Raw genomic sequence first — 23,247 nt, 5'->3', positions numbered from 1 at the left:
ATTTATTGACCTACTATAACTATATGCAACACAATGTGCAAAGTGAAGTGCAAATCCTCAAAAAGGATATGTGGCTTGGTCACACACCTAAGGAAGCATGTAACGGGGAATGGATACAATAACATCAAAGAACCAGATTAACAATAAAAGATAATAATACTCAATATTTATGCAAGAGAATATATAACACTGTCATCTAAGTTGTCCACATAAGAAGGCCTATGATGTCAGAGAAGGGAGAGGACACTACAGGCCAGAATGATGAGAAACGATTTTATAGAAGGAAGCGTGGGTTGATCTAAACCATAAAGGACTGGTAATATATGCATGGATGGGGAAAAGGGTTTGGAGGAGTATTCCAGGGAAAGGGAAGAGCACAATCTAAGGCATACTGACAGTTAAGTCCAATATATGCTCAGAAAATGGGTCTGATTTGACCAGACCAATTGAGTTTTCATAAAGGGGACATGGACAGGTAGATAATATAATATGGGGCCATATTATAAAAGTGGTAACAGAGTGCATGAGAAAGGAGAAATGAGAAGAAAAGGCTAGACTGCAGGCTAAGAAAGAAGTTAGTCGACATGGAGTTCAATGAGCTGTTAAAGTCCTGGACCTGGAAGCTAATGGAAAGAGATGGAAAAGACAATGTACTAGAAAATGGTCAGAATTTGGTGACTGAGAGCACACGGAAGGTTAAAGCAGAGGGGACGTTAACATACAGATCTAGAAGTACAGTGTGCTCAGTAACACTTGTAAAAAAAGACAACGAAAATGACAACTGGACTCTAGAGAAGGTTGAACTGAGGTGATAATGACACACCCAAGAAAACGTATTCACTAAGCAACTAGAGAAATCAAGTGGAACTCCAAAGACTGGGATTGGAGAAGTGATTTGAAAAACACCTATGAGTAGATGATAGTAGATGGTAGGTGATATTCTGGAAGAGGTGATGATAGTGAGAGAAATAAAAGAGACTACGGACTGAACGACAGCAGGGGTGGGGCTCCATGTTCTGGGTGGGAGAAGCAGCATGGTGTTAGGATTTCAGATACTGGCCTGGGCAGTGGAGCAGTCAAAACCCAGGTGACCAATCTGAGCAGCAGACAATGAATGTAGGGGGAAAATAAAAAGGAAAGAGGTATTACCTTTGATTAGAGGAAAAGATTTCTATGGATATTGTTCTGATAGGATCTGCTTCCCCAGCTGGGGCTAACAGAGGCTCTGAAGCTTGAAGAAAGAAGAGCATATGATTGCAGTAGAAACTGTAAGTAAGAAGGTAGGGAGAGACGATTCCCTCAATTAGGATAGGCTGGGTGCATGCACATGCCTGTGCAAGGTAGGGGCGAAGTCTGTGAAGGAGAAGCCAAAGACACAGCACCAGCCCCTGGGTCTAGAGCAAGCAGCTAAGGGATGGGAAGAAGCAAGACCAATGCATATAAAAGAATACAGTGTACACAGAAGTGAAAAGTTGTATACCTGACACTCTAAGGTTCCAGAGATGCAGTGAGTACAAGGAGGCAAGGTGAAGCAGATTAATGCAAGCTGGAGGAGCTGGAAAAGACAGCACATAGTGGGTGGCCTCTGCACTGGGTTTTGTTAGGAATATAATTTTTGTTAGGTCAAGAGGAATTCAGACAATTCCAGATGAGGAAATGATATGAGGGAAGTCCTGGAAGTTGGCGTGAGCATGGCACATGGGAAGGGACACAAAAGGGGAACAGCCAATAGGAGTGGAGGATTCACGCTGGATGTGGGAGTGATGGTGGACTCAAAGTGTGTACAGACACATGGAAAGGGTTCACAGGGGTGGCTGCCATACTGAGTCATCTGCCCTTCATCCTAAGGGACTAGGAAACTACTGAAAGGTTCTGAGCAAGAATATATGTTGGAAGGACACTTTTAACAAGATTAATTTGGGAGTATGGGGAAAGATATGGAAGGGGGAAGGGCAAAAGCAAGGGGATTAGTAAGATTAAATGAAACACTCTGTGTATAAAGTCCTAAGGGCTTGCTTGCACTAAGATGGAGACAAAAGGTTTAAGAAGATGGCACCAAAATGAGAGCTATGACAAAAGGTAGGAACAACAGGACATGGTGATTATATGGAGTGAGTGAGAAGAAAAGGGTCAAAGGCAGTTTGGAGACTTGGGGAGCAAAAGAAAAATGTCACTGGTGACAGGAATAATAAAGAAAAAGGGTAACCCAAACTGGCCTGAAGGAGAAAATTATAAATATCTGTCTTGGATACTAGAATTTAATGTTACAGAGGGAGTCCACATAGAGCCGTCTAGCAGGCAGCTAGAAATATGTGATTTAACAAAAAGGACAAGTCAGTCGAGTCATAGAAAAGGATGTGCTTATCCAAAGATAGGATTTAAGTGAAAAGCAGATAGAAGACATAGCCCCAGAAAAACCTAATAATCAGGGAGAAAACCAAGGATGAAACAAAAAAACACCATGTTGTCAAGATGGAAAAAAAAGAGGACTGTGGACTATCATAGAAACCAAGGGAGGAGAGTTTAAACAGGGACATAATTGCAGTGTCAACTGCAGTAGAGAAAGGAGGAGAAAATGGAAGACAGTGCAACGGATTCGGCAAGGAGTTTGCTGCTCTCCTCCAAGAGATTCTACAGACTAACATGGGAAGAAAGTATGCATGGAGCAAATGGAACAGTGGAGCCAGGAGTAGTGGGATGAAGGCAGCAGGCACCAAGCACTCATTAGAGAAGTTTGGAAGGTGGGCAACTGGACAGACAGCTTGAGGGGACAACAAGGTGCAGCACAGGTTTAATTCAAATTGGCGGGAAGGCTCCTGAGTTGGACCACACAGAGGAAGAGGTCAGGGAAGATATAATAAGGTACTCAGGGCCCTTTGAAGAGAATTAAAAGTGATCATTTGTATGTATGTGTACAGAAGTACCCAGGATGGAACATCAACTAATATCCAGTTACCTGGGCTTTCTGTAATGGGGCCATCCGACAGCAGAGCACTGCTGTGCACTTCATGCAGATCTGTAGGAAAATGCTTTTGTAATTGTTAGAACCAGAGTCTTGACTAGAGTTTAATATAAGAGACAGAGTGGAGCCATCAATGATTAATCCGTATTCCTGATGTTCTGTCCATGCTCTGAAAAAGAAAAATAATGCAAATATATTTGAATCTACTACACATTGCTTTTTAGGAACTTGAAAAAAACCACAAAAAGCAGACTTTATCGTCAATCTGGTTCCTGGACCTGTGAATTCTGAAGAAGCAACCATTTCTATTAATGGCACAATAGAGACTTTCTATCACATCTTTGAGGCTCAAGTTGCCCAGATAGAAGTCACTAAGTTCTAAATATAAAAATAATGAAAATCTAGCAGCCAGTCTCCATATAAGAAACTCAAAATGAATTTTGGAAATTACAGTTCAATCAGTAAAACTCTGATATGAAGACAAATCATTAGTCAATCTGAAAACTGAACGATGCAGGGAAAAGACAAAACGGCTTTGGGGTATACAAATCACAGAAGATATTCTTAACATTTTTGCCTGACTGACAAAACCTATCAATAGATCTGGCTTCTCAAATATGACAGACTACCAAAAAGACAAAGTGTTCATTAAAGAGTTCCATATAATAATTTATGTTCTTTAAATAAGTATCATTTTATACTAGATTAGTGATTTTCAACCATAGCTTTCCCATTAGAGTCACGTAGGCAGCTTTTTAAAAAGCCCATGTCTTAGGTTTATCCACAGACAAATTAAATCTGAGTATCTTGGACAGAGCTTGGTTAGACTGGGTTGGCCAAAAAGTTCACCTGGGTTTATCCAGAATAGGTTCATTCATAACATGGAAAAACCCAAATGGACATTTTGGCCAATCCAATATATAGGCGTATTCTAAAAGGCTCCATAGGTTATTTGCATACATAGCCAGGACTGAGCAGTATTAGTTGCCAGGAAAGACAAATATAATGGGTGCCAACTATTTAAGAAAACCATATGGAGGGAAAACATAACTGAAAAAATGCTACCAATTAACATTTCATTTTTTTTGCAATTATGAAAAAACCAGCAATTAATCAATTTCTGCTCAGGCAATCTTGGATGCCATTTGAGAATCGCTGCAGAAGTGTTAAACGCAGCAGGGTCTTATCATTACAGATTCATTCGTCTAATGTTATGCTTCTCAAAGTTTACTGTTTAAAGAGCTGCTGTTTTACAGACTATGAGTAGTGAGAGCCTAATATGCCTCATCATTCCTTCCTTCCATATTTTGTTTCATACTATTATGAGCATGTTTTATTCACTAATTAAAGAGATATCAATCATGTATTCCTTTGCTCCCCTACTCACAGAGCTAACAATGTCCAGAAAACAGTGGCTCAATAATCAATCAAGCAATATCTGTAAACATCAACTCTAACTAAGCCATATAGAAAAACGGAAAGAATTATTAACTAAATTTTTCCTGGAGACTAGAAAATCTTGGGGTGAAAGAGGCACACATGAGAGAAAATGCCCCACTAAACATGATAAATGGTTAACATCTGAAAAGAATAGATACATATATAACTGAATCACTTTGCTATATACCTGAAACTAACACAATACTGTTAATCAATTGTACTCCAATATAAAATAAAATAATTTTTAAAAAGGTTAATATCCAGTGATTGGGAGAATAAATACACACCAGGAAAGAACGATGGGTTCTTTATGAGGTATGACATCTAAAATGGAACTTGAGAGGACAGAAAGAGGTGAAGAAAGAGAGAATGAATGTATGGTGTGTGTGTTAAGTTTCTTTAGTTGTGTCTGATTCTTTGTGACCCCATGGACCATAGCCCACCAGGCTCCTCTGTCCATGGGATTTTCCAAGGCAAGAATACTGGAGTGGGTTGCCATTTCTCCAGTATGTGTGGTACACTAGGAAAATAAGTTGAAAAGGTCACCTGGGGTCTTTGATATGACCTAATTCTGTGGGTAATGGAGACCCACTAAAGGTTTCTGAGCAGGGTTATGATATGGGCAGTGCTTTACACCTAAGGACCAGTCATTGGGCAGAGTGCTTTAAGGCACAAATTACTAGGAATCTGATAAAGCTCCAGTGGAGAGAGTGAGAACATGGGTAGGGCTTGGGGGCGGATTTGCAATGGAAGAGACAAAGGAGCAGAAGTTGGCCAAAGGGATTCTGTGTCTCATGTTTGTGTAACTTGGGGAAGACTTCACCAAACTGCAGATGAATGAGGAAGAGGAAATGTTTTGAGATGGCGAGTTCAATTTTCCATAAGCCCTGGCTTTTACACAAGTGCCCAAGAGCTGCTGAATGGTGCTGCAGATTTAACTGTGTCTCTCATGAAGTCCCATGTTGAATCCCTAACCCTCAGGGTGAGGGTATTTGGAAATGAGGCCTTTGTGAGATAGATAGGTCTAGATGAAGTTGTGAGGGTGGGGCCCTCATGATGGAATCAATATCCTTATAAGAAGGGGAAGAGATAACAGAGCTTCCTCTCAGCTAAGAAAGGATACAGCCCACTTTCTACAAGTCAGGCAGGGGGAACCTCACCAGAACTTAGCCATGTTGGCACCCTGATCGCAGACTTCTGGCCTTCAGAAATGCAAGAAGTAAGTTTCTATTGTTTAAGCCCCCCGCTCTGTGGTATTTTGTTATGATGGCCTGAGCAGATTAAGATAAATGCACAAGTAAAACATGTAATCTGGACTGCCTTAATAAGTACCATTTGGCTAAAAGAAGGAAACATTTATCACAGACAATTAATAAAAACCTGTTTACTCTCACTCATGTCCAAGTAACAGAAGAACAACAGCTGTTTTAAAATTGGCCATCACCTCATGAATGTGGGTTGTTCATTTTTAAAGCCTGTGAAAACCCTACAGATGAGGACAGAGATACAGCAGAGTTGTTAAAAGCATAGGATCTGGAATTGGATAGACCTGTTCTACATCTTATTAGCTGTGTTACCTCGAATAAGTCACTTCATCTCTCTGAGCCTTAGTTTCCCTATTTTTAACATGAAGAAAATTAGTTGTTACTGGGTTGTTGTGAAGATTAAATGAGAATAATTTAAAGTGCTTAATGCTGTTCCTGGAACAAAGAGTGTGCTTAAGAAATGTAAAATAGTATTACCTAGGGGTCTTTGGATTTAGAAGAGGAAATCGATTTGCTTATGGCCAAGGTAAATTCCAGTAATTGGTTTAGACAAACCTAAGTCATGGTCAATGTATTTCTGGGTATTGAATTATTGTGGATCAGTGCCTTTCCTTGAGAACCCTAGGTTCTACAAGTTCTTCCTAAGCAGCTTGTTGAAAGCAGTCGAGTGGCTATGCTATCAAGTGTTTGGTCTCCTTTGAAGCATAAAAATTCACATAGAAAATGGCTCCAGGACCTCAACCTGCACAGAAACTGTTACAGAGACTGACTTTATTACATTCAATTTAAGAGACCATGAAAAGGGATATTTTTTCTTAACATGGACCAGGCCAGGATATCAATGCGAAATACCCAGACCCTAAATATTTAGAAAATGAACCACTTTTCTAAAGCTCAAGAAGTGTAGGTTTTTTTAAAAACAGAAACATGAAGTGGAAAGTGCCAAATAATCTCAAATAGGCCATTAGCCAAGTCCTCAGGGAAGGTTCTAACTCACAGGGATAAACCACCTACAACCAACCAATGATAAATTAGAGAAAACAGAGCTTTCTGCATAAGTAGCTGTGGTTTACATCTGTACCAAGGTCTAAATATGACAAATTGATGCACTTTCTTACTTTTTAAGGCTTCTAGTACTTTTAGGAAATTCACGCAGCAGCTTCTTACGATATTCAGTCAACAACTCATGTAATCGATCCTCTTTCCTTTCACTTTCTTCAATCGTCTTGGTGGTCAGTTCCAAGAGCTCGGTGTTGGTTTGGAAAAGGCGGCAGGCATAGCAGGTGGATTTTGCAGTCTCCATCTTGTCGCCAGTAAGCACCCAGACTTTCAGACCTGCGGCATGCAGGGCTTCAATGGTCTCAGCAGCTTGATCTTGTAGCCTGGGAACACAAAGGAAACCTTGTTATCTTTGAAAATTCCTGACACAGATTCTGCAAGAAGGCTTGTTAAAGAGAATATTCTTATAATTCATAGCAATTTTGGAATCTTGACATGTTTTAATAGTTACTTTTCTTATATATCCTCTACCCTTTCTAAGCATATTCTTGTTGGCATAATTTTACTTATTAAAGTACATTTCAGACAATGAGGTTTTGAAAGTTCATGACCTCTCTTGAGGTAACTGGTATCTAATGACAGAAATAAGAATCATCACTCTTAGCTAAAAAGTTCAGAATCTCACCAAATGGTCTTACTCATTGACACTTTAGCATATTTCATTATGTTGTCTACAAATATTTAATGTGGTTCAAAACTGGAAGGGCCAGACATCCTAATGAGATACTGAGAGAAGTCAGCAAATTCCCATCCCTGAGGACCTTGAAAGACAAACATTCTAAAAGACAATTTAAGCATAATTCTGAAAGGGAAGGACAGAAGAAGGATACTTTGTATTCCTTCTGGCTATAGAATAACAATGAAATTGTTGTTTAGTTGGCAAGTTGGTCTGACTCTTTGTGACCCCATGGACTGTAGCCAACCAGGCTCCTCTGTCCATGGGATTTCCCAGGCAAGAATACTCAAGTGGGTTGCCATTTCCTCCTCCAGGGGATCTTCCTGACCCAGGGATTGAACCTGTATCTCCTGCATTGGCAGGCCGATTCTTTACCACTGAGCCACCAGGGAAGCCCAACAGTGAAATTAGACTGTATGAATTCTATTAGAACCTTCCAACATAGCTGAATCTATGTTTATAACTTTGTGTTTGGGTTAAGCCTGATAATTCACATTCATTACTTCCAGAAAACTCCCAAAATAGAATCTAAAACATATTTTTTAAGCAGATCAATTTTGGAGCCCTATAATCATATCTAGCAGAGCCAATTATTTTAAAAATGTGCTCTAGTCTGTTAAACTTGGTTACAATGAGTTCTCATGTTGCTTGCTCTACCTTGAATTTCCCTTCTGCACATATGTCTGTCAAAATCATATCGATTCTACCAAACACCAACTGAATGATACCTCTAGCATAAAACTTCCTACACATAGTAAGACTACTTCATAAATAACTGTATAAATGAAGGGATGGCATAGGAAGTACTCAAAAGAGCTTAGAGATGACAGATTCATATTCTTCTAAGTCACAAATACTTAACTCAAAAATTATTTCCACAAACAGTTCAAAACCTGGTGTACAGACAAAGCTAAAACAAAGATTTCAAAGCTTGAGAATAAATAACCAATCTGGACAGATACTACTCTAAATGATTGGTCATTAAAATAACAAGAGTATCATTTTCTAGTTACTTGTCTTCCACTGCAGTGGCTCCAATTAAATGCATGTCTGTCTCAATCTCATCGAAAACCTTTTCCATTTTTTCTTCTCTGTCTTGTAAGGCCATTTTTGCCTCTATGAGCTGTCTGTTAACTCTTTCATAATCATCTGGAGCAATTTCTTTGAAGGCTATACAAAGTGTCCGATACCCCTCCTAGAAGCAAAGTAGGAGATCTCTAGTTATCCAAATAACAAAAACAAACAAAATACACTCTTTCAATACTCTTGCTTTATCATACCAAAAAAAACCATTCTGACTAATTTCCTTTTCAGTTAAAAAAGGGAGAAAAAACAGATTGCATTAGGTTAACATTCAACTGGGTTCAGAATAACAAAATAATACCTCTTGGGTTTAAAAAAAACACAAAAGCAGAACATAAAACAAAGATTCTTGAAAAGTCTTCAAAGGCTGCAAATTTTGAACAGAAACTTGCTCCAGGATGTTTTATATTAAAATAAGGAAAATAATATTACAAAATCCCCCAATACAAAAATAGACCATAAAAATAAGCTAAAATTCATTTAAATTGTCCTTTATATAGCAATCCACAGACATAGTCATCTCTAGCAGTTCTCCTTCTCTCTATTGAGGGGTGGGGTGCAGGCTCACCATTGCATTATGTTCCACATGGACTTTAATTAAGTCGATTTCATGATTTTGCACCCTGGGGAAAACTGCTGAGTCGGCTCCCTTACAAAAGAGAAGTATGTCTCCTAAAATAAAGAATCAGAGTACTTGACTTACTTAGAGTTAGATTGATATTGGGATTTTCATAACAGGTAACTATTACGGTAGCTTCTCCCTCCCAGCAGCTGTGTATCCTGAGACTGCCTTGGAATGTTTACCCAACTTGAAACAGACATCTTGACCTTCACTCTGTAAGGACAACATCCACCACCTCTGAGGACCAATAAGGACACAACTAATACCCCAGAGTTTACAGTATGCACCTCTGTTAAAAGATATACCCTGTGAGTGAATCACTTGTGTCAAGGAGCTGCATCTGACTAAATTCACTATGAGGATGCTGTCAACCACGGTCTAAAAGCCACATGTAGCATCTACAGATGTCAAGGAGCAAACTCAAGCTCAAACAAGAAAAAATCATTTTCAAAGTCTATACATGTTAGCTTTTAGCAGTAGCTTGCTGATTTTCACTGGAAACTGGAGAATTGCTCCGTAGAATGCTATTATAAATATAGCTTTATACCAGTCTGTGTACCCAGGAGCATAGACAGTTGACCTTTAAGAATGAGATTCCAACCTTATAAGGCAAAGTGCTAAGTTCAAGAAGTGAAAAAAAATGGTAGCTCTGAGGTCAAGGGCCTTGGGAGACCACTTCCTCAGACATCTCACCATCTGCAATAGAATGTAGACATGCATAAGTACAGGTAAAAACAAGAATTCCACACGTTAGGTGTTGTTTTTTTTTTTTTTTTAAATTTCTCTCACAGGGGCCTCCCTGGTGATCAAGTGGTTTAGAATCTGCCTTCCAATACAGGGGATGCAGGTTCAATCCCTAGTCTTGGAAGTAAGATCCCACATGTGGTGGAGCAACTAAGCCCATACACCACAATGAAGAGCCTATGTGCTGTAATTGATGCAGCAAGACCTGATGCAGCCAAATAAATAAATAAATATTAAAAGAAACTTCTCTCGCATATTGATGGTATGTTTAAAAGTCATAGAACAAATTCCACATTCACATATAATGAAATCAACGTTGTAACTTTGCAGTCACACCACAAAGTATGAATAAGACAGTCCCTCAACGGTCTGTCTATATCTTCCCATTCTCATATTAAGAAATTTTCAACAGATTTAATCCTGAAAGTTAATTAATAGGAAATAAATCAAGAATATTTTGAAAAACCACCCAGAGACATACATACAGAGATACACACAGACACACACTTACACAGAGGAATCTGAGCCCACAAATGAAGCAGCAATGCTACCCCATGGGTATTGCTGAATCTGAGCAGAAGGCATCACAGCCACCATGGCTTCTCCTAAGAACATGGGTGAACCCTGAAAGGATGGCACTGGTTCCCCTGCAAAGGGCAAGCTTCTCTATTGTGTGAAACAAAGAGCCCAGGTGCTAGAGTAAATCACGTGCCCTTTCCCAGTAGTGGGGCCTTGGTCATCTCTGGCTCACCTGCTCCCAGAAAGTGTAAAGCACTGGGGAGTTAGGATGGTCAGGGAGGGAGAACCAACAACTCTCTACACTCAAAACTACTGCTAGTAATAGCAAACCATGCAGTTGTAGCGGCCTGCCACAGGTAGACACTGGTGGTGATTGTTCAGTACCCTGAACTGTAAAAAAAAAAAAAAAAAGTCACCCTTTCTGTTCCTGTTTGGATATCCAAGACTGAGAAGTGGAGCTCACTTCCCAAGAAAATTCATATATTGTCATACTAGGGGTTCTGCCACTGATACTTTGACAAGCTGAACAGGTGCTTACGTAAATACATTCAGTGATATACAAGAGCTTTAAGTAATCAAACACTACTACATGAAATGTTTTTCTCTCTTGAAGTAGTTGATCAACAAATCTACAAATGGAAAGAGAGAAAAAGTCAAGTCTTAAATATGCATACCTGATTGAGTCTTCACAATTACACTCATACGACGGCGGACAGAATCAAAGTTCAAGGTGTGAAGAAGTTCATACCTTTAATAGAAAAAAAAAGTGAGAAAAGTGAAATACTAAGGCCACACTGGGGAAAAAAAAACACAACAGAAAACATCTTACATTAACAGAGCTTTCCTCTTGGATTAAGGGTTGCTGCTTGTGTGCACAATGGGTACTTTCCATTGTGTCTTTGGAATTTCTCTGCACTTGGAACATGATGTCAGAGAATACCAGCAGTGGTTAAGGGGTATCTATACCTTCTCATTATATGACTTAAAATAGTAAGGAGAGAGTGACTGCATAGGAATGAGGTACAAAGAGCTGTCCCACCAAGCCATATCTAGAGGCTATCTAGAAATAGTGCCATCCTGCCACTTGTTTTAATCATCTACGGAATGCCTACTATGTGTCGGGCACAGTGACAGATGCTGGAGAAGATATATGAATCTTCTCTTAAGGAGCTTATCATATGATAAGGATGTGTGTGTGAGTTAGTTGCTCAGTTGTGTTCGACTCTTTGCAACCTTACAGACCGCAGCCCACCAGGCTCCTGTGTCCATGAATTCTCCAGGCACGAATACTGGAGTGAGTTGCCATGCCCTCCGCTAAGGGATCTTCCTGACCTAGGGATCAGACCCAGGTCTCCTGCATTGCAGGCAGACTCTTTACCATCTGAACTACCAGGAAAGCCCATGATAAGGGAGGCAGAGGTTAATGAAATGACTACCTCCTAGTCTTCAAAATACTGAAGTAAAGGAACACACAGAGGAGATGTAGGAGCACAGAAGGAAGGCCTCCTGGAGGTGGTTTTGCCTGAGCTGTGTTTTATAGCAGTGACATGATGGAAAAAGGATATCATGGCACTCTGAGTATAGTGAAGAGCATGTGTAAAGGCAGAGCAACATGAGAGCACATGGCCCATGGCGAGACTGACAATAGTCCACATAAGGCTGAGATCTAGTTGATAGGGGAGCAGCAAGAGAAGTAGGCAGGGGTTAGGACCTGACAACACTGTGGGCCATTGCAGATACTTGGGATTTCATCCTAAGGGCAATAGTAATCCATTGAAGGGTATAAAGAGTGGAATGATATGATCAGCTCTGCGTTGCACTGGCTAAGCTGTACAGTAGATGAAATGAAGAAAAATAAGAGTTATTTGAGAATAAGCTATACAGTAGATGAAATGAAGAAAAATAAGAGTTATTTGAGAAATGTGTGGAAATAGTTTCTTGAAAATAAATAACTTATATACAACTATCTGATTTAAAAGTATTTACTACCAAGCTTGTCTTTGATGGGAGTGAGCAGGTCACTGGTTTGGGGATATAGAATATGTGTGTAAGACATTTACTTGTAGCATAATGTCTCATTTGCTATTGGCCAGATGGGGGTACTGTTGTGAACTGGCTAGAATCTGGACTTTGACAATAACTCGGCTCCTTCCTGGCAGTCAAGCCAAAGAGCCTTCCTCTGGTTCTTGAACATTCCTTTCCAAAGAGGCATATTCCCCAGCAAACTTACATGTGTTACAGGTTTATGAGATGGGTCTCAGGAGATGCTAGGAGTCAGAATGAAAGTCAGATAATTATATTTCAAGTTCTTATAAAGGATATAAAATTAATCAGAGGACCTAATTAAAACCTGTTATTAAGGCAAGGTGGATTTGTTTGTTGGGATCTCTGTGGCAAAAAGAAAAAAAAAAAAGGAAATGTGGAGCTTACTACTACATCAGAGTATTTGCCCTGGGGCTCACACACAAGTATCTAGAATAAGAGAAAAGTTTCTGACACCAAAGCTATTATGATTGGCAGGGCGTGTAATCCCAAAATGATTCATTAGGTTCTAGACAGCAGAAGGTTTCATACATGTTCACTGATTTTTCTTGCAGCATATGTTGGAGACCTGAAATGGCGTCTAAAATTCAGAAAAGTCCAGGCAGATGCTCATTCAGGCTACTGGATCGATGTGTGAACAAAACTGGAATCATTTACACCTCAAACACTAATTTCTGCCACTCTACGAAAAATGTCTTCTACTCCAGCTACATTTATATAAAACTCTTACCTGGGAAAGCAGAGTCTTATATTTATAGATGCAATCACTTCCTTTTGCTGCCCTTCCTAAATCCATCTAAAGCTGACTGTGGAGTTAAGAAGTGAGAATCATCAAACATACAGGGCTACTTACTCTTCTATTTCTTTTCTTTGGTTCTCTACTCTCATATAGCCATTCTGAACTCCTACAAATGTGAATCCATACCTGTGAAACAAAATAAAAAAGACCGTTGTGTATTTTTAAAGAATGATAAATTCCCCTTTGCACTGGGGTTTTTCATACTTGTTTATTGTTTTCTTCTTTTTCATAAAACCCCAATCTATAGCTGTACTTCCTTTTACTGGCTGAGATATAACACAGACCAAGTCAATGCCGAGTCACAAATCATAACCAAAAAAAGAGGCAATTTGTAATTTCAATTCTGTAGCTAACACATGGGGTGTCCTTTTATCCACTTAATCATCTTGGGCCTCACGGATAAAGCAGGACTTTCAATAACCAAATGATATCAAAATTGCTGGAAGTACTTCAGAAATAACATGTGTTATATGAAAAGTGACCATTGTTAGAAGATTTCCAAAATATAATGTGAACATTTGGACTTCTGGCTGGAATGCACAAATAGTGATGAAAGTTACCACTATGCATTGCTATATTCTTTTTGGTCTTAACTGGCTAGGTTTGGGAATTTTTTCCAACTTTACGATAAAGTAGCTTTGCTCCTTATTAAAGAATAGCGATACCTATAAGATAAGGTTATTGAAGCAAGTAAGAGAAAAAAACAAAATAATGCCTGTCCTCCTGTGATTTCACTTTCTTTGGAGAAATACAAGAAATGTTTGATTTTTTTTTTTACTCTTTGAAAATGCTAATGTATTTTTCTACAACTTATTTTGGGGTTTTAAAATAGCATTACTTACTGAGGTATAACTAATGGAGAACTGCAAATATTTAACATGTGCAACTGGATAAATTTGGAAACATGCATATGTGACATCATCATCACAATCAAGGGAAGAGATATCCTGACATTTCTAAGTTTCTTTGTGTCTTTTTGCCTTTTTGTTGTTTGGGGCAATAAGAACATTTAACATATGAGATCTACTCTTTTAACAAACTTTGAAGTGAGAATACCATATTGTCAACTATAGGGAGAACGTTATTATTATCCTGAAATTATTCATCCAACATAACATATGTGCTTACTTTTTAGCTCCTTTGACCAAAGCTATTTCATCTGGTGAAGATGACATATAGGTTAATTCAGATGACTCTGTAACTCCATCAACAGTATCATTTGGTTTAACTTCTACAGTGTGACATAAACACAAGGCACGCAGAAAGAGCTCTTCTCGATTCTGTTGAATAGTGACAGAAAAATGACTATATTGTTTTTACTGTGATCACTTGGTAAGTAGTCAATGAACAGAGAAAAGTTATTAATGTGAGAGCATGTTGCAACCACCAGCAAATTGAATAGCAGAAATTTATGAATTCCTAACACTAAAATGAGCTATATATTCTCCTAATCCCTGCCAGCATGCCTGGTCCCCAGCTAACATACCTTAGGGGCTCTATCAACTCATTCTTACTGCAGTGCCACCTAATCCCAAAGCAGTGACATCTCCATGGCCTAAAAGAGTGCATTCAGTTCTAATTCACAATCTGGCAATAGCTCAGGTGCACGGAGACTCTGGTTCATTTAATGCCTAGACACTCCTGGGGCTTGAATGATTTCAGTAGACATCATTCTTGGAGTAGCTCATATTTTTAAAGATAAAGCACCAAATATGATCACACAGTGAAAGATTTACCCAAATGCCATTTCTTATAATGTTCTCTTTCTATAAATTCTACTTGTTTACAAATTCCAGAAGTGTCCATAAAATAAGAAAGGTGAAGCTGCAACAACGAACAAATGGCTATTCAAAAGTTTATGTCACGTGCCAAAATCCTTCATTTCTACTATGTTAACATATGCCTATCTAAATTGATTTCTCAAGGTAAAATGGTAATGCAAAAAATGCCACCTTATCAGCTCTGTCCAAATATGGTAAGGGTCCATCAGTTTGAGAGAGTCCATCAGTCTCCTGAGCTACACCTTTATACTTATGCCCATCTATGCAGCATTCAATGAATTCCATGCTGTTTTCAGTAAGTGTTCCAGTCTTATCAGTAAATACATAATCCACCTAAAAACAAGAATACAAACATATACATTCTTACTTTCTTCAATGTGATTAACTTTTAGTTAGCATGGCTATTTTCATATCCACAGAAGTCACCTTTTCCAAAGACTTGTCAAACGTCAGACAATGACAGAAGCAGTATTATCAAATGAATGAGAAATTAACATGTATTTTTTAAAAGATTCTGAAATAGTATCACATGTCTAAGGTTCTTGTTGTTCATTCGCTAAGTCGTGCCTGACTTTTGGTAGACCTACTCAAATACAGGAGATTACTAGGAAGGAAAACTGCGGCTATTTTGTCTAAACTAAGACTCCTTCAATTTAACACCCACTTGTTTTGATATAAAGAAGTTAGCATAACAAAAGTCAATTTTCCAAGCAGGAAACATTTTATGGACCACTTATTTCTCTATTTCTCTGACACACACAGAAAATATATTTGATAGGAACTAAATTAATTCGGCCCTGGAGAAGGAAATGGCAACCCACTCCAGTATTCTTGTCTGGGAAATCCCAAAGACAGAGGAGCCTGGTGGGCTATACAGTCCATGGAATCGCAAAGAGTGGGACATGACTTAGCAACTGAGCATGCACGAATGCAAATGGGATGTAACAAAAGTTTTCCTTGAAAAATAAAATTTTCTATAAATATACTGGATTGAAGTGAAATGCATTGTGTCTTATACGTATGTAACAGTTACAGAATATAGACAGACAGGGGAAATAATAATAACACTTAATTAGGAGACACAGTAAGTCAATAAATGATCAAAAACATAAATGAAATTTCTTCCCCAATACTAAGTATATTTTCAGATACTCCTCAAAAAAGTTTCCAAATTAAAAAAAAAAGGAGCAGAGTTTATAATGATAGGTTAAAGTATAAGCATACTTTCATAAATAATGGAAAAAATAGGCTATGAAATAAATTTTCCATGTAAAATAAGCCTTTTTGAGCATTTCCATTTTATCTCAGTTTTTATCTCTTCTATTTATAACATCTGGCTTTTGGAAACCCACAATTTTATCCTCCTTTTTGGCAATTTATGCTTAAATAGTTAAAATTACGGGCTGACAGGAACAAGCATAAGTACAAGATTAAGGTTTTTATTATGTAAGGGAGAAAGAGATGAACTGTGGCAGTAGCTGCTTTCTAATTATTTTTCAAAGCTTTTCACGGTAGCAGCACTGGCACAAATATAGCATTCCAATCTTCTCTTTTTTCTGTTAGCCAGCCAAGTTTGAATTCTCCCTTTAAATTAATCCAAGTGCTATTATTCCTGTATCATCTAGATTTTTCTAGTTAAAGTGAAATTATTTGGGGCTTTTTGTGTGATCAAAATTATTAACCTTCATTTTCTCCCAAAAGGTTCTCCTGGGTTGGTGCAGCTCCTACAACTGAGTGAGCATTAACCCATTTTGAAATCTTTTATAGATGACAAAGGTAATAACTTTAAAAACATAAAGTGCAACTGTTTGCCTATATATAACAGTTTGTACAGCATGGATCTGTCTACAATTAATCTCAAAGGTATAGGCCAACAAAGTATACCGTGATAGAGGGATTATCAAACCGTAGTCTGCAGCACACTCAGTTGGAGGGTGCTTGTTAACTCAAATCACTGGGCTCTATCCTCAGAGTTCCTGACTCAGTAGGTCTTGGGGTGGGGCTAGATAATGTGCACTTCTAATCAGTTCCCAGGTGATGCTGATGCTGCTGTTCCTGAGCTCATGCTCTGAGAACCAATGATCTAATATATGCACTATACTAAGGACAAGAGGAGGAGAAGATCGGCTGTTATTAAAGAGTATCCTCATACTTATAGGAGAGACAGGGCTGACGAGTGAGAGGCTACTGCCTGCCTCCGATTCTCATCAGCCTCCTCTTCTTTAGTGGTAGGTTTGAGTTGGTTGCAGACCCTCTCTATCAGCAAGCAAGCTCAAAGTCATCAATTTATGGATAGAAAGCCTAAAGTGAGATAGCTGTTCAAGAATGGAGAGAGCCCTAAGATAAAGGCTGAACACATGAAATCATCTAGTTTATAGGTCAAAATTGGTCAAAATATTTTTTATCGTTTAACTTAATGAAGACCTTCTACTGGAGTCATGGCTCTAACACCCAGTAACTTTGTGACCTTGGAAAAACTCCCATCTCTCTGAACATTAAACATTAGCCTTAAATAATCAAAGCTGCTTCACGAGACTGTAAAGATTACTAAATATGCTTGCAAGCTCTAAGTTGTTACATAGATGTTGACTGTCATTGCTGCTGACCTGATCAAAATCATAGTACTGAACTCTTTCCATCATTTCATAGTCCCTATAATTTTTCTGATAATCATCACATTGCTACAGTTAGGGTACGATAAGTGAATTTCTTCAACTATATGGTGAACAACTCAAGGTTTTCTTGTTTACTTTGTAACAGTAGCCCCCAGTACCAAGAACGTATCTTAGATAACACAGAACTTTAGTGCACAACCACTAGATTGAATTACTGGAATCAGAGTATATACTCTGGCATACTGCTGGGCATAGCTGAGAGACTGAGAGGGCATATGAAAGAACAGGCTATCCCCACAATTTTTTAAAGGTTAAAACCATTTGATTGTCTAAAGGACAGATGTCTAATCATAAAAGACCCCATTCTATTCCAATTGAACTGAGCAGTCTACTTCTTTTTGCTTTTCAAGTTAAAGACGAACAGTGTTCTAAACATATCTTCCTATTTTCTTTTAATACCAATGTGGGTCACTTTGAAAGAGGTTAAGCAAGTGTTTGCAATGGTACTGATGGAAATTGACACTGCTCTTAAGTAAAATAAAAGTCCTATAGATTTTAAACTATGACTCATCAAGGAGGAAGCTGGTTACACTTGATTTTGTGTGTACTGGTCCACTAAATGCAAAATGAAATCATTTTAAGACTTCTTTGCATTTTAATTTAGGTTGTTTCTACACATACAAGCTGATGTAAGTTGGTATGATGGTAAGTTGTTTTTATACTGTACAAATGTAAGTGGTGGTCTGGTTATTACCTTAGTTAGTTGGTTAAATGACAATCATACCCAAAAAAGCAGGTTTTAGTGGGGAAAAGAAGTGGTGGCTAAAATGAAAACTGGTTTGTTCTCACTGATCAGATTTATTATTAATAGATCATTATCCAAAGCTCTATTTTACTTTCTGAAGTATGAATAAGTCTAGATGATAGGAACAAAACCACATCCTCATAGATAAGATGGAATCTGATGAGGTGGAGATCTGGCCTGGATATCCTGCCTGTCTCTCATGAGAATTAGGTGCCACATGTGGAAAGATGGCTGTTCTATTTGCAGCAGCTGGGGACTTGCCATGTTCACCCTTGGGTAGGTTAATCCATGCAGTCAGGCACTGAATCTAGAATAGGCAGATCAGCTGTCAGGGAAAAGTTCACCAGAGGTGGCTTATAACTCATTTTTCCCCCATGCAAAAGAGTTGCAGAGTAATGCCTTTCACTGGGACTAGAGCAGTTCTACCAGGCTGTCCCTGGATGAAAAGTTCTGGTTTACAAAGGCTAAGGTCAGCTGTGGTCACTGAAGTGACCTAGAAAAGAAACTTCTGGGAACAATATATAAGGGAAAGGCATTTGCCTGTTCATGGCTTTTTCTATCCTCTGTGACTCAGTGTCTCTGTGGGAGGCAGATGCCACCCTCTGGGATCCTGGAGTCCTAGAGTCAGGTCTCAACATAATGGTATCTGGAGAATCCTTTCAGCCTTGTGAGTAGTTGTCAAGAGGATACTCTAGTTTAGGCAAAGGTTGTGTAAAGAACAGAAATAGAGAGTGGGGGTAGTGGGAGACTGAATTCAGGAGCAGAGTTTTGAGGTATAGGTGCAAATCTGTACCATTTAAAACAACTGTGAGGCCCTGTTTCAGCCACACAGTTCCATTAACTGATTCTGCATCTCCTAGCCCCAGAAATGACATTTCCACAGCCTTGACATTCTAAATATAAAGAGAAGTAAATGCAAGCCAAAACACTCCCCTCGGCTTGTGAAAATCATTACGTGACACAGTAAATTCAGATAAAGGCAAAAACTTTCTCAAAACTAGTCAGAAAAGAACCCAAGAAGTCACCACTTGAAGAATTACAGCTAGGCTGCAGCCTAGCATTTGAAAACAACCTAGGTTAGCAAGAAGGTCAAAGCTTGGACTACACTGGTACATGAAGCAAAAGGCATTTAGTGGAGTGCATGCCCTCACATCTTCCCTTCATTTAAATTCTTGCACAGAATAAACAACTCTGCTTTCTAGGTCTATATTCCACCTGATCAGAAATGTCCAAGAAAATGTACCAAGAAAATGTCCATAGGACAACTTTGGTCAATTTGGTTTATGGAAGAAAATGTATTTATAAAATAGCTTTATTAACACTACCTCATATCCTATCCCTAAATGATTATAGATGTTGATGAAGACTACTTGTTTCCTGTTTCAAAGCAATAACCCATAATCAACACCACCAACAGGTTGAGTTTTAAAGAGAATTTCTGTAACATTCAAATGTAATACATAAATCGGGTCTTTCTCAAAAATGCCAGCAAAAACTGACGCTATAGTTAAGATAACATCGCTTGCCTTCATTACATGCCTGCATGAAGAAATTTTTATTGAGTTACATTTCCAAATGTGAAATGGTCGCAAACACTGGTGATCCAGACTACAATAAAAGCAATTTTCACTATGTTACCTTATTTTAAGTAAAAATGAGTTCTTACCTGACCAAGTTCTTCATTAAGGTCTGATGTGTTAACCAGGGCTCCTTCATTAATTTCTTCATCATAGAAGTCATTATCCCATGAAATGAAGAAGGAGCCCAAGAATTTTTGCATTTCTACTGTTACATACATGGAGACAGGAATGATAAAGTTGAACAGAACCATAAATGACAGGAAGTCGGTGAACATTTTCAAAACCTAAAAAAAGGGGAATAGTTCATGATAATTAAACACACAGTTCCATCAAGCAAGTGTAATATAAACTTTCTATCTTTTAATTTCAATGCTGAAAGCACTGCTCTTGCTATAGAAAAGAAACTTCCCAATGACACTATATCATTGGTCAACATTATTATCATAGCATGTGAAAACATGTAAAATACCCTGAATTTTGTCACTTTTGTTTAGTGAACGTACCTTGACTTAACACTTATTACTTCCTTAAGGTCTCTGCTTCTCCCACCCTCAGATATGAATGTAGGATCAAAGTTTTCATGTAGGCATCCTTTATGTTTCTATCATGATATATCACAAGCTCATAACATATCAACATGCCAGACCTTTTGACCCAGTTGCCTAAAACTCTTAACCTAAGAGTTAAAAACAAGGATATATGCCTAGGGTTAAGGAAAAAATCCTAGAATGTCTTAAAGTTAATGGCTTGGGGCTACCATACAACCAAGAGAAATCCCTAATACCAAGGTATCATATTCTGAGCAGTATTTCAATAAAGGGTGCCCCTGTCACAATGTACTAGGGTTACAATTTTCAGCATAAAACAAATTACCTTCCAAGTTTCCCGTTCTTTCTGGGTCTTTTGGTTATACCAAGGTTCATCATTATATGGGGTACTTTGCCAAACATACTTTAGAGTAGTGCATATTGCAGCTTTGGTCAGTAAGATAAATAAATACACAATCAGGAAAGCGTTAATAGATCTGAAAAATAAGATATTATGAATTTAAAAACCATTGAAATACTGAAGATATCAACCAGGTATAGACTAAATTGTTCAGTTTTCTAAAGCTTCTCCTATGTACAACGTGTAACCATAGTGCAGGCCTGTATGGGTGAACCTCAGTTATCACTGCTAAAGCATTACTCTTGACTGGTAAAATGGAAAAGTCACTCCTAACCGTAATCCAAAGTGCAATGGCTGATTAGCTCAACACACCTTTAGTAAGGATCCTATAAAGTGACAGAACATACACACCATTACCAGAACATACACACCATTACCTACTCAACCCTTATAAAAGGAGTAGATTGTTTCCAAACCTGAATCCTAAAGGTTTGGAATAGAGGGTAGAGGAGCAAATGTGAAATAGTCAAGCTTAGTGCAGATTCTTTTAATCCCAAAGTAGAGCTATGAAGAGGGTGTTACTGATATACTGCATGTCCATGGCAACAGGAGAGTGAGGTCTGTGCCAGTACAAATGGCTTTGAAGGTGTGTCAAGTACCACACAATTATTTGCAAGGAGACTATTATCTGTGTTGCACCAACTCCTTACATACAGCAACTAGAGGACCCCAAACCATTAACCGTCAGCAAAAGAGAATAAATTTTACCTAAACTCTGCCCATGAATAGCTAAGTGAGCTTAGGTAAATCACTTATCATCTTTAAGACTATTTCTCTATCTGTAAAGTGGTCAGACTAATAGGAATTACTCCAAGTTGCTTAGAGGATTAAACCAAATCAGCCATACAAAACAATGAGCATAGTTTCTGGAACAAAAGAAGTGCTTAAAATGGTAATGCACAATTTATGTTGTTTTTTTCATACTGTTGATATTTGGAAATACTGAGAGGTAACAATTTCAGTTCAATAACAAAGAAATTGTGAGGCACACTAACTTTTCAACAGCAGAACGTTTCTGAGATTTCCCTTGGTAGTTCAATGCCATTTTGGTTTCCATTCCAGTGTAAACAGCAACTCCTAAGGAATAACAATACGATGAAAATTAGGTTACAAATGAGACTGCCAACCCAACTCCCCACCCAGTTGGATCTACCAACTTTTTCAATCTACAAAAACAGGAATTCTAAACTCTCTTCTATTTACCAGTTAATAATCATTTACAGTATACTTTTATAGTATAATTTTAATCAACATAGTTTGTCATATTTCAAGTTAGTTTACCATCTTATAAATTCCCAACACGTAAAAAGAGACTTAGACTAAATGGAATTAAATGCCATGTTCAATTTTTTTACTGCACTATTTATGAACATTTAGGTATTAAAAGGCCTATTTCTAGTAAGTGTATCTTAAAAAAACGTTCACCATATATCTTCTTGGTATTTTTTAGTGTAGCTCCTTTCAACAAGAGATTTTCAGGTCCCAAAGACCTAAACAAAAAATGAACACAACTTACTCAAAGAGTCCAACTAATAGCACCATCAACTTTGGGGACATAGTTTGCTCTCACACACATCTATTTTCAAAAGATTCAGGATGCATCTGTCTACTTATATGCTTACTAACACAGGACGAGTTGAAAAATCCTCCCCTCTGAAGTTACTTAGGGTACAGCACAGATAAAAGCACACAGTACAGGAGATACCAGCCACACACAGAGGTAAAGACATGCACAGAGGTGAAAGGACTATGAGTCATGAAAAGCAAGATAACAGCAGCAGCAAGAAACAGAAAGAAAAAGTGACTGTAAAAGACTGGAAAAGGAAATGTAAAGGAAGGAGACACGGTACTGTATTCATAGAGCGCGAATCCACCTTTGAGGGGGGATCACTGAGCTCCTGGTGTTTAACTTCCTTCTGAGCACTGGCTATAAAGGCCAAGTGGAAAAGTTAAAATAACTGACTGGATGATCGAAGAGGGGGAAAAAACATCCCTTTTTATATGAATTGTTTCATTACCAACTATTAAGCCTTTCATTTTACATAAGTCCAGCTAATTCTCCCAGCATTTTGTCTACCATCTAGCCCCTAAATTATTCTCCCTTAAACACTGCTTTCCAGATATACTTCCAATATGGTCAGGCACTTCACAACCAAGGACAATCAATAGAATGCATAGAACATATTTGGGAATAGTGGTCAAAGAAGTCTGGAGTTCTACAATTTTAGAAACCCTCATCATCACTTCCAACACCACCCTCTCCCAGGACACACACACTCTGAGTCGCTGCCACTACAACCCTACCA

General features: G+C 38.3%; 1 protein-coding gene across 11 annotated transcripts in view; it reads right to left on the bottom strand.

Annotated features, from left to right (window-relative positions):
- Nucleotides 1-23,247, bottom strand: part of ATP11C (ATPase phospholipid transporting 11C) — a 173,789-nt gene that overhangs the window by 43,773 nt on the left and 106,769 nt on the right. For all 11 annotated transcript variants that reach the window (XM_070290646.1, XM_070290638.1, XM_070290639.1 and 8 more), the window contains 12 exons: nucleotides 22,367-22,431; nucleotides 21,937-22,018; nucleotides 20,867-21,017; nucleotides 20,080-20,277; nucleotides 15,165-15,326; nucleotides 14,341-14,492; nucleotides 13,267-13,338; nucleotides 11,045-11,118; nucleotides 9,054-9,157; nucleotides 8,416-8,597; nucleotides 6,786-7,049; nucleotides 2,957-3,131 (listed from right to left, as the gene is read on the bottom strand). In XM_070290646.1, coding sequence (XP_070146747.1) covers nucleotides 2,957-3,131; nucleotides 6,786-7,049; nucleotides 8,416-8,597; nucleotides 9,054-9,157; nucleotides 11,045-11,118; nucleotides 13,267-13,338; nucleotides 14,341-14,492; nucleotides 15,165-15,326; nucleotides 20,080-20,277; nucleotides 20,867-21,017; nucleotides 21,937-22,018; nucleotides 22,367-22,431 — 1,681 coding nt within the window. The remainder of the gene's footprint in view (nucleotides 1-2,956; nucleotides 3,132-6,785; nucleotides 7,050-8,415; nucleotides 8,598-9,053; nucleotides 9,158-11,044; nucleotides 11,119-13,266; nucleotides 13,339-14,340; nucleotides 14,493-15,164; nucleotides 15,327-20,079; nucleotides 20,278-20,866; nucleotides 21,018-21,936; nucleotides 22,019-22,366; nucleotides 22,432-23,247) is intronic.

This window comes from Ovis canadensis, chromosome X, assembly GCF_042477335.2.
Source record: "Ovis canadensis isolate MfBH-ARS-UI-01 breed Bighorn chromosome X, ARS-UI_OviCan_v2, whole genome shotgun sequence".
NCBI classification, from domain to species: domain Eukaryota; kingdom Metazoa; phylum Chordata; class Mammalia; order Artiodactyla; family Bovidae; genus Ovis; species Ovis canadensis.
Note: the sequence above shows the minus strand (reverse complement) of the source record. Positions and strands in the feature narration are given on the sequence as shown.